General features: G+C 47.5%; 1 protein-coding gene across 7 annotated transcripts in view; it reads left to right on the top strand.

Moving 5' to 3' along the window:
- The window catches only part of CHD3 (chromodomain helicase DNA binding protein 3), a 1560957-nt gene that overhangs the window by 621822 nt on the left and 923582 nt on the right, over positions 1–15553 (top strand). For all 7 annotated transcript variants that reach the window (XM_085639027.1, XM_085639025.1, XM_085639026.1 and 4 more), the window contains exon 13: positions 3956–4055. In XM_085639027.1, coding sequence (XP_085495153.1) covers positions 3956–4055 — 100 coding nt within the window. The remainder of the gene's footprint in view (positions 1–3955; positions 4056–15553) is intronic.

Here is a 15553-nt window from a genome sequence, read left to right as displayed (position 1 = left end):
GGAGCTTGTCCCTTCCTTTACCTTCAAAGGAAAGCCACAGTATAGCTGCCCACTGACTTGGGGGGACGCACTGGACAGTGCAGGCCCTCTCCAAAGCAGTTATCCACTTGTGGATGTCGTCCCCTTGTTTAAAGGGGGGCACTATTTTACTCAGGTGTCTAGTGTCTATACCCCTGTCTTTCTCTCTATTGAGACTGCTGCCACCAGTGGGATCTAACCCACTTAATTTCTGCTCTCGGGCCAGGGCAAGTCTTTCTTTGGCGAGGGCAAGTTCTTCCCGCTCGATCCTCAGATTGACTTCCCGCATCTTCGCTTCATGCTCCCTCCTCTGAGGGGACGTCATTCCTCTCTGAGAAGATGCCTGAGAGACATGTGTATGAACCGATCTGCCGGAGCCTCTGGAGAGAGACCTAGCTCGTCCGTTCCCAAGGTTAAGCCTGCTTGAGCGTGGGCCCGGGGCTCCCCCAGTTCCATTCTCATGCCTGCTTAAGTTGGTCCTTGTAAGCCTGCTGACTACCACTGGACCTTTGTCTGCCTCGTCTCCCGATAACTCGTCCTCGTCCTCCTCCTCTGTGTGGAGGTCGAGGTCGGGGTCACCGAGGGTTCCCTCTAAGGGAGGCATGTTCCCATCTGCACTGGGGGGACCTGTGTTAGAGGACCTCCTAGCATCGTACGCCTCTAAGAGACCTATCAGAATTGCGATGGTAGGGTTAGAACCCTGGTTTAGCTTCCTGGAGGCACATAGTTGTCGCATCTCCTTGAAGCTAAGGGTTGCATATCGTGACACGACCTGTGGAGGGTCACTGACCACTAAGGGAGTCTGCGAGGACTCTCCGTGGACCGACATGCTTGTCTAGTGCGGTGTAAGTGTTGCACCTACCTACACTATGTGTTTACCTACTGATCCCTTGCTAGGAGTTGTAGTCAGGGTGTGCTAAGCCCTGTTACACTACAACAGCCGGTTCAGTAGAACTCGGAGTATTCTAAGTTAAGTTATATGTACCTGGGTACTTATGTGATCTTTCACTGCGATATTCTTAGGATACGTGTGTGGTAACAACAGCAAGCTCAAATCCCAACCGCTGCTCACCAATGTGAGAAGTTGGCCTGATATGTAGTGCTCACTATTCTAGTGATCACTGTGTATCATTCCAAACGACCCTTATTGATGATTGGTTGTAAGTCAACCTTTTAGACCAGCTATCCTAGTAGCGTGGATACGAGCAGTCTTAGGCTAAACTCTAGAGGGCGTGTTAAGCCAGCTGTTTACCATCACATATACCCCTCGAACACCAAGTGAAAGGACACCACACAAGTTGTTATGAAAATAAAAGGGTATTTATTTATAACAAGACTACCCTGGCTCTTTATGAGTCAGGGAGCTAAGCACACTACAAAACTCTTAGGAAAATACTTCAGTTGCACAATTTACACAAATGCCCGAGGGGCACGAGAAACCATCTACACTAACAGTGAAATGCGAATGGTTAGAGTCTGGAGGTACTGATTCCGGAGTGTTCCGATCAGTGGGACTAAACGAAAAAGGAACTGGACACTTGTAGAGCGAACCTGCGATGGAGCACCGAGATGCTCGATTTACCTAGCCCGGAGGCTGCGGCTGCGTGAAGTTCGTCAAGATGTCGGGAGTCCTCGTGTAGTCTCAGGAGCCTGAAAGAAGAAGTTGCTGGCAGGCGACCAGTGACGATGTTCAGAGCGATCCAAGCCTGGATCGGTGATGAAGGAAAACCTGAAAGCAGAGGGGACTCAGTTCTCAACCGCTAGCCAGCGATCGTGTGGGTACCAGGAGGGTACCGGCTGAAGTCACCTCGACCAGGTGAGTGGGCGACGTCGGACTCGGCTGTTCCTCGGACCAGGAGGCGCGGCGGCGACCAGGATGGAGGGCGAGCTGTCCCACGCAGGTGTCTGCTGTCGATGATGCTGGGCCCAGGAAGGGGCAGCGGATCTTGGCAGTGGCCACCCAAGCGGGGGAGTCAAGATGGCGTCGGGAGTGGACCAGGAGGGTCCGGGGTACTCCTCTGTTGAAGGGGAGCAAGTGCCAGTCTGGAGCAACCAGACTAGTGATGAAAAATAATCTTGGAGCGTCGTGAAGAGGGCCACAAGCCGGTCGGCAAGTGGTCGGACAACGCGGTGAACAGCAAGGAGCGGAAGGGCCCCCACGCAGATCTCGTGGATGCTGGGGAGGCAGACTTCGGTGCTGGAGCTGCTCAGGGTTAGGGCTTCTCAAACCCTAGGTGCACTCACTCGAGGGTCCCTCGGTGGGCGTGCTGGATAAGCGTCGTGCAGGTTCTGAAGATAGCCGGTCCCGCAGGTCTCGTCACACCTACGACTCTCAGCTGAGCTGATGAGGGAGGTAAAAGGTCAGAGATGGCAGGGAACTCGGGTCTCGTCGAGCTGGGCAGTCTTGATCCGTAGGAGAGACTTACAGCAAACCGCAAGCGCTTAGTTGGTGCCTGCTGGTGCAGGGTGGCTACTCCTTAGCCACAAGGGAGAGTCTTCAGAATTAGTCAAGAGTTCCTTTCGTGGAAAGTGGTTCGTGATTCGGAGGTATCCGATTATCTGATTATCCAATTTGGGAAGGGGACTCGCTCCTACCTTTATTCTAAGAAAAAGGGGTTGGCCCGTGACTAGGTTCTACCTATGGGTGGAGCCAGGAGGGGGTGGTTACACCCCTATCCTTTGTCCGGCTTCGCGCCAGCTCAGGGGCTGGTGTGCCCCCGAAACTGGTTTGAGCCGGGCTATGCACAGTGAGCACCGGGGCGCCACTGGCAATCACCTTCCTTTCAGCCCTGCCTACCTGGGATACACAAACCCTGTCTGGGACGGTGCTAACACCGCCCTCGACAGGAAACCCTTTGTCCAAACTCCCTTCGCTGGAAGGTCCCCCAGCAGCAGGAGGTCAGACTTGTGTCTGGTGGCAGCATCCATTTTGTGATGCTGAGGCTTGAGTCAACTTTAACCGGGGTTCAGGGTTACTTCCATGTCGTGCCCCTCTAGAAGGGGGGAATGCTAACCCCGTCGCCAGAACTAGCAAGGGGTTCGTATTCCAATTCGTATGACACCTTACTCGACATGTGTAGGTGATGCGATGCCAAAGTTAGCAAATAGTTGGCCCGCGTCACCATGGAACGGCTATTAGGACTTGGTTCCGCAAGCCGTCGACGGGCTCGGCTCGCGCCAGAGCACCATCCCACATGACTCCCCGCACTCTGCCTTCAGGATTGATAAGGCCTGCCATAGGAGTGACTGATAGGAATCCATGTGTCCATTTTAGGGTTAGGTGTAGGAATACTACACCTACAGCAACGGGTGATTACACCACGTGGCCCCAGCTGTCGTGCAGCCAGTTGTGTCAGATTTGGGCGGCCATTCCAGGGGTGGCATAATACATGCTGCAGCCCCTGGTAGGCCCTGGGTACACCGATGCCCTGGATACCTGTGGTATGCTGAGACAGGGACTGACAAGGCGGCCCAGTTCCAATTAGTGGATGCACCTAACATACATGTGTGTTAATTTCGAGAGAGAACAGCTAGGCTGTGGGTCTGATTGGCAGGCCCACAGCCGGAGAAAGTCGTAAACCAATGAAGCAAAAGCAAAAATCTGGGTGATCATAGGATTGCAGACCCTACTCTCCTACAGTAATCAAGCACAAAGCTAATAAAAAAACAGACATGTTTACCATGTGTGTGTTTTATCTTTCTTCACCGTTTTCTTTCCTCCGTGTTATTATTTTCCCAACTTCTTCTACCTTATACAATCTCTCTTTCCATGGCTTTTCATTATATCTATTATGTCATCTTCTTTATTTTATTCCTTACAGTGCTTTATTCTATCTTGCATTTTAGTGCATGTGCCCCTTAAATTTACTTTATAGTAAATATGCCCTGTTTTTCTTTTCTCACCTTGTTCGTACTCTTTTGCGTTCTGTTTTGGCAGAGAACTCATTATGGGAGAAGATCCTGCTCAACCTCGGAAATTCAAAAAGAAAATGAAGGAAGGTGAACTGGAGGAGCCAGCAGATGCTCCTGTCAATGATGTGAGTTCTAGCAATGCAACATTCTTGGTTAACTGTTATTCTATAATGAAAACGCCTTTATTGAAATTGAATAATAACTCTCCCCAGGATTTTTACAAGGTGTTTTTAGGGCCTTGCCTTTCCAAAAAGACCCTAATGGCTCCTTCTCATGGGGTATTTTTCTGTAGCATAATTGCCCTGTCACTTGGCCTGTGGCGGGGTGATAAGTGTTCTTCACAGAATGTAAAATTAAATAAAAAGATGGAATTGGCTATTGCACACAAGCAAGGACAAGGACATTTTCAAAAGAAGTTTAGAGACACATCATAGTAACAGACACATATTTGAAAAGCTGGGAAGCCCATCTCAACCAGCTAACAATTCAACGCATTTGGACTCACAAACAGAAAATGTATCACATCCGTTTTCTAGATCTGAACGTGGTGTATTTTGCCTGGAAAGCCTTCATCTTATCTACAGAATCAAAGGAAATTGTGATTCAAAGAGACCATACCACCACCATGCACTACATAAACAAGCAGGGAGGAATCGGGTTAAGACAACTTTCCCTTCAAGCACCATCGATGTGGTATTGGGCCCTAGCCAGAGCGATCACAGTGACTGCCATACATATTCAGGATCACTAAGTCAATAAGCAGATTTCCTCAGCAGATAACAAAAGAAAAATCACAAATAGGTCCTCAATGACAAAGTTTTAGAATCCGTACCCAAAGAATGGAGACCTATTTGCAACGGCAAAAAATGCTGAGACTTAGCGTCCAGGGCTTCAGAACTGAACTCAATGGACAGTGTCTTTTTGATACAATGTTCAGTTCCATTCGTCTACACCTTTCCTCCAATACCACTAATATCATCGGTGATTGTTAAGTTGTGCAGATCATGCGCAAAGATGATACTGATAGCTCACAATTGGCTGAGAAAGTGGTGGTACGAAGATTTCCTGGAATTATCACTCACTCAGCACTGGAGATTGGCTTGCAGACCGCACCCCCTAACCATACTTCAGGGCCAGACCCACCAACCTAGCCTACAGTCTTTGAATTTGGCTGCATGGCTCCTAAAATCATAAAGTATGGGCTCACAAGTGTTCCTCCACAATGTATGGAGGTTCTAAAAGAAGCAATGGAAAAGATGTGGTATTTGGTTGCTTGTTAAAGGTCATAAAACATATTTTTTGGTTCAGAAGAAGTAATTTTACCATATATACTCTTTCTAGTGAAATCAAAACTATAGATCTACTGCATTTAAGCCCATCTTAGAGCTATGAAATCCTACTGAAAGTCCCTCCAACAGATTTCTTTCTTTAAAATTCCAGTGGTAAAGTATTCTTTTGAAGGTCTTAAAAAGTCTATCCACCAATAAAGGTGCCTTCTCCACCTTGGGAACTCAACCTAATTCTATCCACATTAATGGGTCCACACCATTCAAACCAATACAGGGGTCTACTTTGCATCACGTTTCATAGAAGAATGTTTTTCTTATTGCAATCACTTCTGCTAGGTAGATTAGCAATTTGCATGCTTTAACAGCTCATGAGGTAGGTACTATGTTTGACTCCACTAGAGTTGTTTTTTAACAAAAGTATTGTCAGATTTTCATATTGACCAACCCATTATTCTTCCATTTTTTAATAACTCCTCTTCTCCAGCAGAGAGGATACTACATTTACCAGATGTTATAGTTTAACTTAGACAGAACTGAAGACACCGGATAAATAAAACAATTATTCATCGGATAGAGAATTCTAGCCGCAGATTCTTTACCATAGAATGTTCCCCAGGTGTCAGACTGGATCCGGAAACTTTTCCACAGCAGTACCCCTGTATGTGGCTTCGTTCTGCTTTGCGTGGCGGCATCCACACTGGAAATGACGTGCGCCGTGCCTATAAAGGCACCACTGAGGCATGCTGGCATCAGTTCTTTTCTTTCGTGCCTGTCAGTGCAGATTTGGAGAAAGCTACACCTAGTCAATTTTCAACTGACCTTTTTCGGCCTTTATAAAAATATAAAAATATTTTTTTGACACTGAGGGCCTGATTTTTTATCTCAGCAGACGAGTTACCCTATCACAACGTTGCTGGATATCCCATCCACCGAAATATAAATCCCATAGGATATAATAGGATTTATATTTCAGCGGATGGGATATCTAGCACCGTTGTGATGGAATAACCTGTCTGCCAAGATCTAAATCAGTCCCCTTGTCTTCTGGTGTGAAGATGTTCGCAAAAAGGCAGGTTTCATATCATACTGTGCCTGTCACTGACATGTCACTGAGGGACCCCTACTTGGTTTGCCTTTGATGTCCTGAGTGTGATCACAACGTCAGGATATTCTCTGTCTGGCCTTCAAAGGAAGCGGTCCCTCAAGCTCCTCAACGCCGATGCCGAACGACCCTACAGCAGTCCAGATCTCTAGTTGCTAGTAAGGTTTTGAAATTGTTTGCAGTCCTGCTCCTGGCTATTGTCGTCCTTCTCTAAGTCATCTGGAAAATCAGGTAAGTCCCACAAAAAGATGGAGCCAGCTTTGATTTTCCTGTGCAAGTCTTCGGACGAGTTGCGGTGACCTAGCTCTGTGGTGGAGCCTGTGCCTGGTCCATCTCTGGGCATCTCTGAGCTTCCGGGAGCCGGAGTGTTCCCTGCCCAACTAAAGGAATTCTATTAAGCCGTGCACTCCATCTTTGGGCGGCCACCTCTTTGGAACTCCCTCAAGCCCCATGGGTTCGGGGGAGGCCCCTATCGGTTTTCCGCTGGCTGGTCTGGCCTCAGCACAAGTTGGATCCAGTGACAGATTTGAAGCAGCACTGGTTGACCTACTTCAACCTTCCCCGGCGCCCACTCCAGTGCCAACACCCCTGGCACCACCAACATCCAACGGTGGCGACACCCATCATCATTCCTTACTCTGACACAGAGCTGATGGGCATCAGTCAACATTGCTCTATTGCTGAATGTGGCAAACCCCATGTTGGAGCAAGTGCTTTAATGTTATGACAAGCCTGGATTGGATGGAAAATTGGTGGGTCTGAGGACCCTTACGGTTAGCAGCCCTTAGAAGACCCTGAGGACACTTGGTATGAGGACCTGGCATATGCCAGTGGACTGAACACCACACCAGACACTGGGTTGGTCTCTTCCCCTACCGTGGCTACGGAAGAGGGGTCCTGGTTAGCTTTTTTTAATGTCTTCGCGTTGAGCTGTGAAGTTCCCTTTATTATCGATGATGACTCCCAGGTATTTGTACTCTTGTACGGCTTCCAGTTTACGCGTTGCCAGATACCAGTGGTGGAATGACTTTGTATTACTAGTGTTCACGCTCATAACTTTAGTTTTTTCTTGATTAATGCTGAGTTTGTTTGTTTGTTTATGAGCACAAGGTCATCCGCATAGAAAAGATTTGATAGATGCAGGCCTCAAAACTTCAGGGCATGCAAGTTGTTTTTGTTCAGCATGGCTGATAACTCTGCCATAAAGAGACTAAAAAGTATTGGGGCTAGCACGCAGCCCTGTTTCAGACCGGAGGTCGTGGGGATCTACTTTGTTAAGTAATCTCCTCCACCTAATTTTGCTTGCAGCCAGGTGTTGGTGTGTAAGAGGATTAGCTGTTTTAAACGTAGAGATGGAATGTTCAGCTTTTTTTGTTTTTGCCACAGTAAGGTTCTATTTATATGATCAAATGCTGAGCTGTAATCAGTAAAGCACATATACAGGGGCTGTTTTAGTGCAAGTGTGGCATCTATAATTAGTGAGAGGGTTAAGATGTTGGTAGAGGTCCCCATGTTTTTGCAGAAGCCCATTTGATTTAGTGGTATTGCTGCAGTTTCTGTAGCCCAAGTCTTTAGTTCATGTAGTATTAACCCTGCCTAATATTTGGCATCGTTATCCAGTAGTGTTACCAACCGGTAGTTTTTTGGATCATACCTATTAACTTTTTAATAAATCGGAGAGATAATCGAGCCCTTCTATGATGACAGTATCATTGATGTTTGCAGGATTGATTAAAAAATAGGTTTTAGTGCTTTGGCCCAGTATTCTCGATCATATTTGAAGAATATTGGCAGGATCCCATTTGGGCCTGGAGCTCCCTCTTGCTTACCCTTAGAGATTATTTTGCAAATGTGATTGTTCGTGATTGTGAAAAGCTGTTCCGATGTAGGGATGGAGTTGATTTGGGGCGGCGTTGCTTCCAATTTGGCCAAGAGGATGTTTGTGCAAGTTTGGGTTCCTAAGTCTCTGTTGAAATGAGATTGGAGGAAATTTGTCCAAGCCTCTTTAGTCACATGTGAGTTGATGCCTTGGCTCGACGGATTAGCCAGAGTATTGATCCTATGCCAAAATCGCGAGTTGTTGTCGGTCTTGATATTATGCAGAAGTTTTGCCCAGAGTGTCTCTTCTGCTTCTTTTTTGAGGCGCCAGATTAGTTTCCTGTGAGTAGCTTTCAATTGACACAGTTCGTGCAAGGCCGTGAGGTCTGGACAGCCTTTTAATAGTTTCCGAAGTGCGCGATTTATGGATGCTTTAAGGTGTTTTACTTATGCGTTGTTTCCAATGGTGAGGGTCTGTATTGAGAACCAGCTGTTCTCATGTTTTGTTGGTTTTCCTTTTTGACTCATATTTGTTTTCTAGATTTTTAGTGAATGTCTCCCAGCTTTCTATTGTATCAAGCTCTGCAGCTTGAACTTCTCCGCGTAGTTCCTTTGCAAGAGCGAAGAGGCCTTCGGGTCTGCCAATTTATCGTCGATGTTTGCAACAAAGATGGAAAGTGAGTTCAGAACTGACAATTGAATGTCCATCTTATCAGATTGATATTGCATGGCATTTAGGGACATTTGCATTGTATGCAGCAGTGTGGTCCAGATGTCTTCTTTTTCCTGCAGTTTGTCTTGTTTAATGTTATATTCTGAAAAGCTCTTGTTTTTTTCTTGTGGTTCATCTCAAGAGGCCTGGGTGTATGAAATTACCAGTTCCTCCCATTCCTCTGGTGTGATGTTAGATTACTCTAGGTCCAAATCCTGGGTTTTTAATGCATATGACCCTTGCATTTTTTTAGGTCTCGCCTAGGCAGCGCATGAGCTGTCTCGTCGAGAGATGCTGTTTACAGTATAGTGGGGGAAGCTCCGCCCACTTTCCGCCCATGCTTTTGATTGGCTCAAATCTAAAATGCTGCATTCTGATTGGTTGCCGGTTTATTAGTCCCGCCTCCTGACTGCCATGACGTCATTTTTGTCCTTCCATGGCTATCGGCCCCTTTACTTCAAAAATTGTTTTGTTTCCCTGCCTCTGTTCCCTCCCGTAGTCTGTAACTTCTTGGACCGCCACCCTCCCACCACCGCCTCCCGTTCATGCCTTCTTTCACGCACGCACTGCCGTTTAAAATGCAGTCGGTCTCGTGGAAATATGAGTCCGATTGCATTTTCAATGCTTGTTTATCATTTCATTGGTCGGTGAATTGGCACTCTTTGTCTCGCATGCGCGTGATTCCTTACATCGTACGCATGAGTGACAAAACAGTGGCGTTTTCCCAAATCACGGCGGTGCCAGTAAAGCCGTAAAGCCCTTGCCGGCATGTCTATCTGCTCTCAACAAGCACGGAGAGCGCTGCGTGTATCACCGCCGCAGACCCGTGGCCGGAGATAAGCACTGAGGGCTGGTATTTCATCACCACCGACCCCCTATCCCCAGAAGTTCTGAGTGCCAGCTTTGGTCTCACCACCGCTACTCGAGGCCGGGTTTGCTAAGAAGAGGAGCCGTGCTGCAGCTGGAGAGGAGCCGGAGGGTCGCCTAGCAACCAGGACTCCGGTGCCCACGTCTCCGCTATACAGAGCGGAGGGCCGCCCGTAAGGAAGTGTCGGCCCTGCCCCCTTATTACCGCCGTAGGAAAAGGTTTTCATGACTCCTTTCAGATAGATATCATGCTCTTTACTCGCCTGGGGTAGAGCGGAGGAGCTTTGGCAGTGCCAGTGTGTTACTTCTGCCCTGTCACACTCCCCTGTCTGCCCCACTGCAGCAGCTGCTAAGCTCTATTTAACTCTGGGCAGACTGACACCTGAGACAGGGATAGCACCTGTGACACTGAAAGCCCCTAACACACTATGAGCACCGGATGCAATGAGGACCCTTATGACACTGGGAGGACCTAAGACAATGAGTTCACCTTAGACACTGAGAGCAGTTGATACATTGAGAGCACCAACCGAGACACTGCCGCTCCTGGACTCTAAAAGCACCTAAGACATTGAGGTGCTAAGAGCCCTAAAATCCTACCAGAACCTTAGAGATTGAGGAAATCCTAGTGCTTGAGACTCTTAGTGCATCCAAGGCACTGAGAACCTCAAACTCACTTTTAACACCTTCGGCGCTGCCTGCTCCCAGGACACTAGGAACCTTTTGCTACTGAGACTTTCATAGCCCCAAAACACTACCTGCTCCTGAGACACCAGAAGCACGTAAGAACCCATGGCGCTCTACTCCTGGACTTAGGGTGAGGCGAAATGCATGGGAGACATTCCCTCAGTCCATTAAAGGAGCCGCCTCATTCCTGGGACTGGCGTAGAGGCCTCCAGGGGGTGTAGTGCTCTCTGACACCTCCCAATTCTATCAGTGTGCGAAAACAGTGGCTCTAGGTGGAAATGGCGACTCACCGTCCGAATTGTGACCAGTAAATGTCAGAGAAATACCTCCAATAATAGGTTAGTGCCTGTGGTTCTCAGAGGAGAGTGGGTCTGGGTAAAGCGGGTCTTACCCTAGTTTAGAAAGGTGGGAGGCATTCACACAGCCAGTCCATGGTAGAGTGACTCACTGGCCGGGCCATGCTCAGTCAAAGTTCAGACACACACATCAACACTCACAGCACCACCCCAACAAACCCTTGCTGTAGCTCCCGAGGTGCAGGGCGGGCTACATCGTTCAAATCCAGGTTATATTGTCTTATACTTTTCACCACCTTGGCAGTGGAGTCCCCGGGGTTGCAGAAACCACCACCGGACAGTTCCAACTTGTATCATGCGCCCTGTCCTTCCCGCGTGCCAGACTACTCACGGGAGGTACAGTCCCCAAATCCCTTCAGAACCATCTTCAAGTACCCTCTATTTCTCCAGTATTGAATCTTTCATAGATTCACATGCTTGTATCTTCCCCGTCGTCATGGTGGGAGTCTCACGGTAACAGAATGACCACAGCAGTATAAGAAAAACTGCATAGCAAAATCCCATAGAGAATCATCTTATTTGGTAACCAAACCTCATCATTATGTGGTTCAAGACTCAGCCAATCGGCTGCTAGCCCTGACATCACACTCCCCAGCAGAGCCTTCCTGCCTCAGATTTCCAACCGCCTTCGTGGGAGGAGGAGTCTCCCTGAGCTTTGCTCAGTTTTGTTCCTGTGTGAACTTTTGACCTCTTGTTCATCTGGAAGTTCATTCCCTTTACTGGTTTGAGGTACTATGCTTCATATTTCTTGCTTACTATGGCTGAAAGCTCTAAAAAGAGGCTCTTCAGGCCCTGCAGATCCTGTGGAAAACCTAGATTGTTTTCTGAAGATCCCCACAAGGACTGCTTATATTGTCTGCACCCAAAACATGTGCCTAAAGACTGTAAGCATTGCAGAACGTTTTCTGCGAAAACCCTGCGTGACAGGGAGGCACGCCTTCTGCTGTGGCTTCAAAAGAAGAAGGTCACTTCAGAATCTGACTCTGAAGAGGAATATAAAACATCAAAAAAGAGGAAATCTTCTACTTCTGAAGATAATACAGAGCTTAAAAAGCACAAGACAAAAGACAAAGGGTCTTCATTGCCTCATACTCCTCTTAAAAAATCAACAGAGTCTAGAGAAGTCTCCACAGCTCCGTCGACGAAAATTGGGGCGTCACCGGCTGTAATTGCTCTAAAACCGTCGACGACTCCATCGACAACGACTCCGTCGACGACTTCCATCTCGACGACGACAGCGGTGTCGACGGCGACGACTAAGACCTCGTCGTCGAAGAAAAGCTCGTCGACGATCCCGTCGACGGGGAGGGCGGGTTCATCCTCGTCGACGGCCCCATCGTCGTCGACGGCCCCATCGTCTTATTCGACCTCTATGTCGACGACTGCTATGTCGACGATAGTCCAGCTTTCCACGCCGACGAGACAATATCTTTAAAATCTATTCCATCGTCGACGGGCTCGTCGACGAAGAAGTCTAAATCGACAGATTTTACAGCCTGGACAAAGATTTCTCCGCTTCGCCCATCTAATCTGCTGGAATTGCAGTCAGAAGATGAAGAGTCTTCAGGAGTGGCGTATAGTCCGTCTCAACTTCGGATTAAGAGTCAAGAAACGGACGAGGAAGAATATCATGAGGTTCAGGAAGTCTTCTCTTTCCAAGATCGTCCTGCACGGGATTCAAGGAGATATGAGTCATTTCACCAATCATACGACTACGAGGAAGAACCTCAGCCTAATAGTAGAGAGGACACTATCTCAATGCCGACTTCCTTAGTGACTGACTTGCGGCTGATGATAAATGACTACTATTGGCGTTTCCCTGACGCTAACTCTCAAGCGCCACAAACTTCAGATAAGCCTGCACAAGTGCAACCACCTCATTCTTCCCCCAAGACTACTTCTCAAAGAATTCGACCTCCACCAATTAGAGACGATTTGGAAGAAAGTGACGCCGATCAACCGGAAGAAGGAGAGCTTCTTCAAGATACGCAGGTTGACGATGAATAGGACCAATATATTCTTCCAACTACTCCGTCTCCATGTCCGACACCGGCGCAGTCTCCACCACAAGATATAGGAGGCTTCCATGATATCATGGAGAAAGCGTCAAAACGCTTTGAGCTTCCACTTCCAGTTCAGGAAGCCGAATGTTTCCTCTATGACTTCAAGGAGGATTCACGCAAATCTATTCGGTCCATACCAATAATCGCTCACATTTGGGAGGAAGGATTAAAAATAATGAGGAACCCGGCTTCAGTGGCTGCTTCAGTTCCTCGAATAGAGAAGAAATATAGAGCCCCAGAATCTTCTCCGGCCTGTTTGATTGGTCATCCGCGACCGGAATCGGTGGTGATGCAGGCCGCCCAAAGGAACTAAAAAAATCCGGTTTCTACATCAGCAGTTCCCCCGGACAAAGACTGAAGACGAATGGATGGTGCAGGGAAGCGTTTTGCGGTTATCCATAAAAGCTTTGAATGCGTTAGCCCTCATCAGCAGATTCAATAGGCAGATGTGGTGTGATATAGCACCTTTACTAGCTCATCTGCTAGAGGATAAAAAAGAAGAAGCGGCTGCTATTCTAAAGGATGGGGCTAGGGCAGCCTCGGAATCCATAGACATCGCTATGGATTTGTCCTCAGTGGCATTCAGACAAATGGCAGGTGCAGTGGCCCTGCGAAGACAAGGATGGCTGAAGGCCACTTCTTTTAGACCAGAAGTGCAGGCTAAAATAGTGGACATGCCATTTGACGGAGAGAACCTGTTCGGAAAGCATGTAGATGATGCCCTCCAAAGTATTAAAACTGACACTTCAACAGGGCAGGTTCCAATCCTTTCGGAGGAGAGGATCCAGAGGACAATTCACACAAAGATCTTCGTTTCAATCAAATAGATATCAGCCATACAATCAGCAGGGATATCGCCAATACTCAAATAATCAGCAATTTCGCTCCACAAACAATTATCAGCAACAGTCCAGAGGAAGATCATCTGTGAGAGGTAAATCGCAGCAATCCAATCGACGACAATGACTTCATCAACGCATCCGCCACTTGTCTGAGAAACAGCATGCATTACCTGACTTCATTTTATCCAGCTTGGCTGTCGATAACAACAGACAGATGGGTTTTGGATGTGATTCAACATGGCCATACCCTGGAGTTCGTACAAAAGCCTCCAAATCAGCCTCCTCTGCACAGGAGATAACAACATCTATCGGCCCTCAAGGCAGAGGTTTTAACGCTACTACAAAAGGAGGCGATAGAAGAAGTTCCGCAGCTTCAACGAGGGAAAGGCTTTTACTCGCATTTCTTTCTCATAAAGAAAAAAGACACATCAAAATGGAGGCAGGTAATGGACCTGAGAGGTCTCAACAAATTCCTCCAAAAGAAATAATTTTGAATGCTATCCCTACAGGAAATACTCCTTCTGATTGGCAGAGGAGATTATTTGGCATCCCTGGACCTCTTAGATGCTTATTTTCACGTCCCAATCCATATAAATCACAGAAAGTTTCTGCGCTTCATGGTGGCGGGCGCCATTATCAATTCAAAGTATTGCCTTTCGGCCTAAAGTCGGCGCCGAGAATCTTTACAAAGTGTATGGCGCCAATAGAGGCGCATCTAAGACTTCAAGGTCACCAGATTTTCCCTTATCTGGACGATTGGCGCATAAAAGGAGTTCATTCAGGGAAGCCCAACACTCTCTTCAAGTTTGCATGAACCTTTTCAATCGCCTAGGTCTCAGAGTCAACCTAGAAAAATCACATCTCAGACCATCGCAGTCCCTTCAATTTCTGGGAGCTCTAATTTGCACGGAGGAGGCCAAGGCTTACCCTTCAGAGGAACGTATTCAAAAGATCATACAGCTGACAACACAATTGCAAATAAAAAAGTCAGTTTCAGTAAGAATCTACAAATCATTATTGGGGATGATGTCCTCTTGTATCCCCCTACTTCCAAATTGCAGACTCCACATGAGACCTATACAAGAACTGCTAGACAAGCAATGGATTCAGTCGCAGTGATCCTTCGAAGATCGAATAGTTATCACCCCTCAGATCCGAAAGGCCCTGTCATGGTGGAAGATCAGGGATCATTTAGCGGAAGGACTGACTTTCGAATCGCAGAGCTACAGTTTCGTAATGACGGATGCTTCACTTCAAGGTTGGGGAGCGCACCTCCAGGAGCTCGAAATTCAGGGGCACTGGTCAAAGTGCGAAACGCAGCTCCATATCAACTTGCTGGAACTAAAGGCCGTGTTCCTGGGCCTAAAAGCATTTCTCCCCAGGATTCACGGATCAACAGTACTTGTGAAGACAGACAGCTCAACGTCCATGTTTTACCTTCTAAAACAAGGGGGTACAAAGGCAAAACTGTTGTCGAAGCAAGCACAGGAAATTTGGAAATGGCTTCTAGATCACAACATCTCGCTTCAAGTACAACATGTTGCAGGAGTAGACAATACAAGAGCAGATATTCTGAGCAGATCGTCCGAGATTTCTCACGTATGGGAACTGAACCAAAAGCAACTTTTCAAAGTTTTCAAGAGATGGGGCACTCCAAGGCTAGACTTGTTCGCGGATCGCCACAATTCGAAATGCAAAAACTTTGCAAGCAGGTTTCCGCAGAAAGGGTCGTGGGGCAATGCGCTACAGATGTGCTGGACGGGGATGTCTGCGTATGCATTTCCCCCCTTTCCTCTAATTTTGAAGGTCTTAAAAAAGATTAAATCAGAGCCGTGCCATCTGATTCTGATTTCCCCAGCGTGGCAGAGACAAGCGTGGTTCTCGGAA

This window comes from Triturus cristatus, chromosome 12 (genome assembly GCF_964204655.1).
Source record: "Triturus cristatus chromosome 12, aTriCri1.1, whole genome shotgun sequence".
Lineage (NCBI taxonomy): Eukaryota > Metazoa > Chordata > Amphibia > Caudata > Salamandridae > Triturus > Triturus cristatus.
This window is presented reverse-complemented; position numbering and strand designations above follow the sequence as displayed.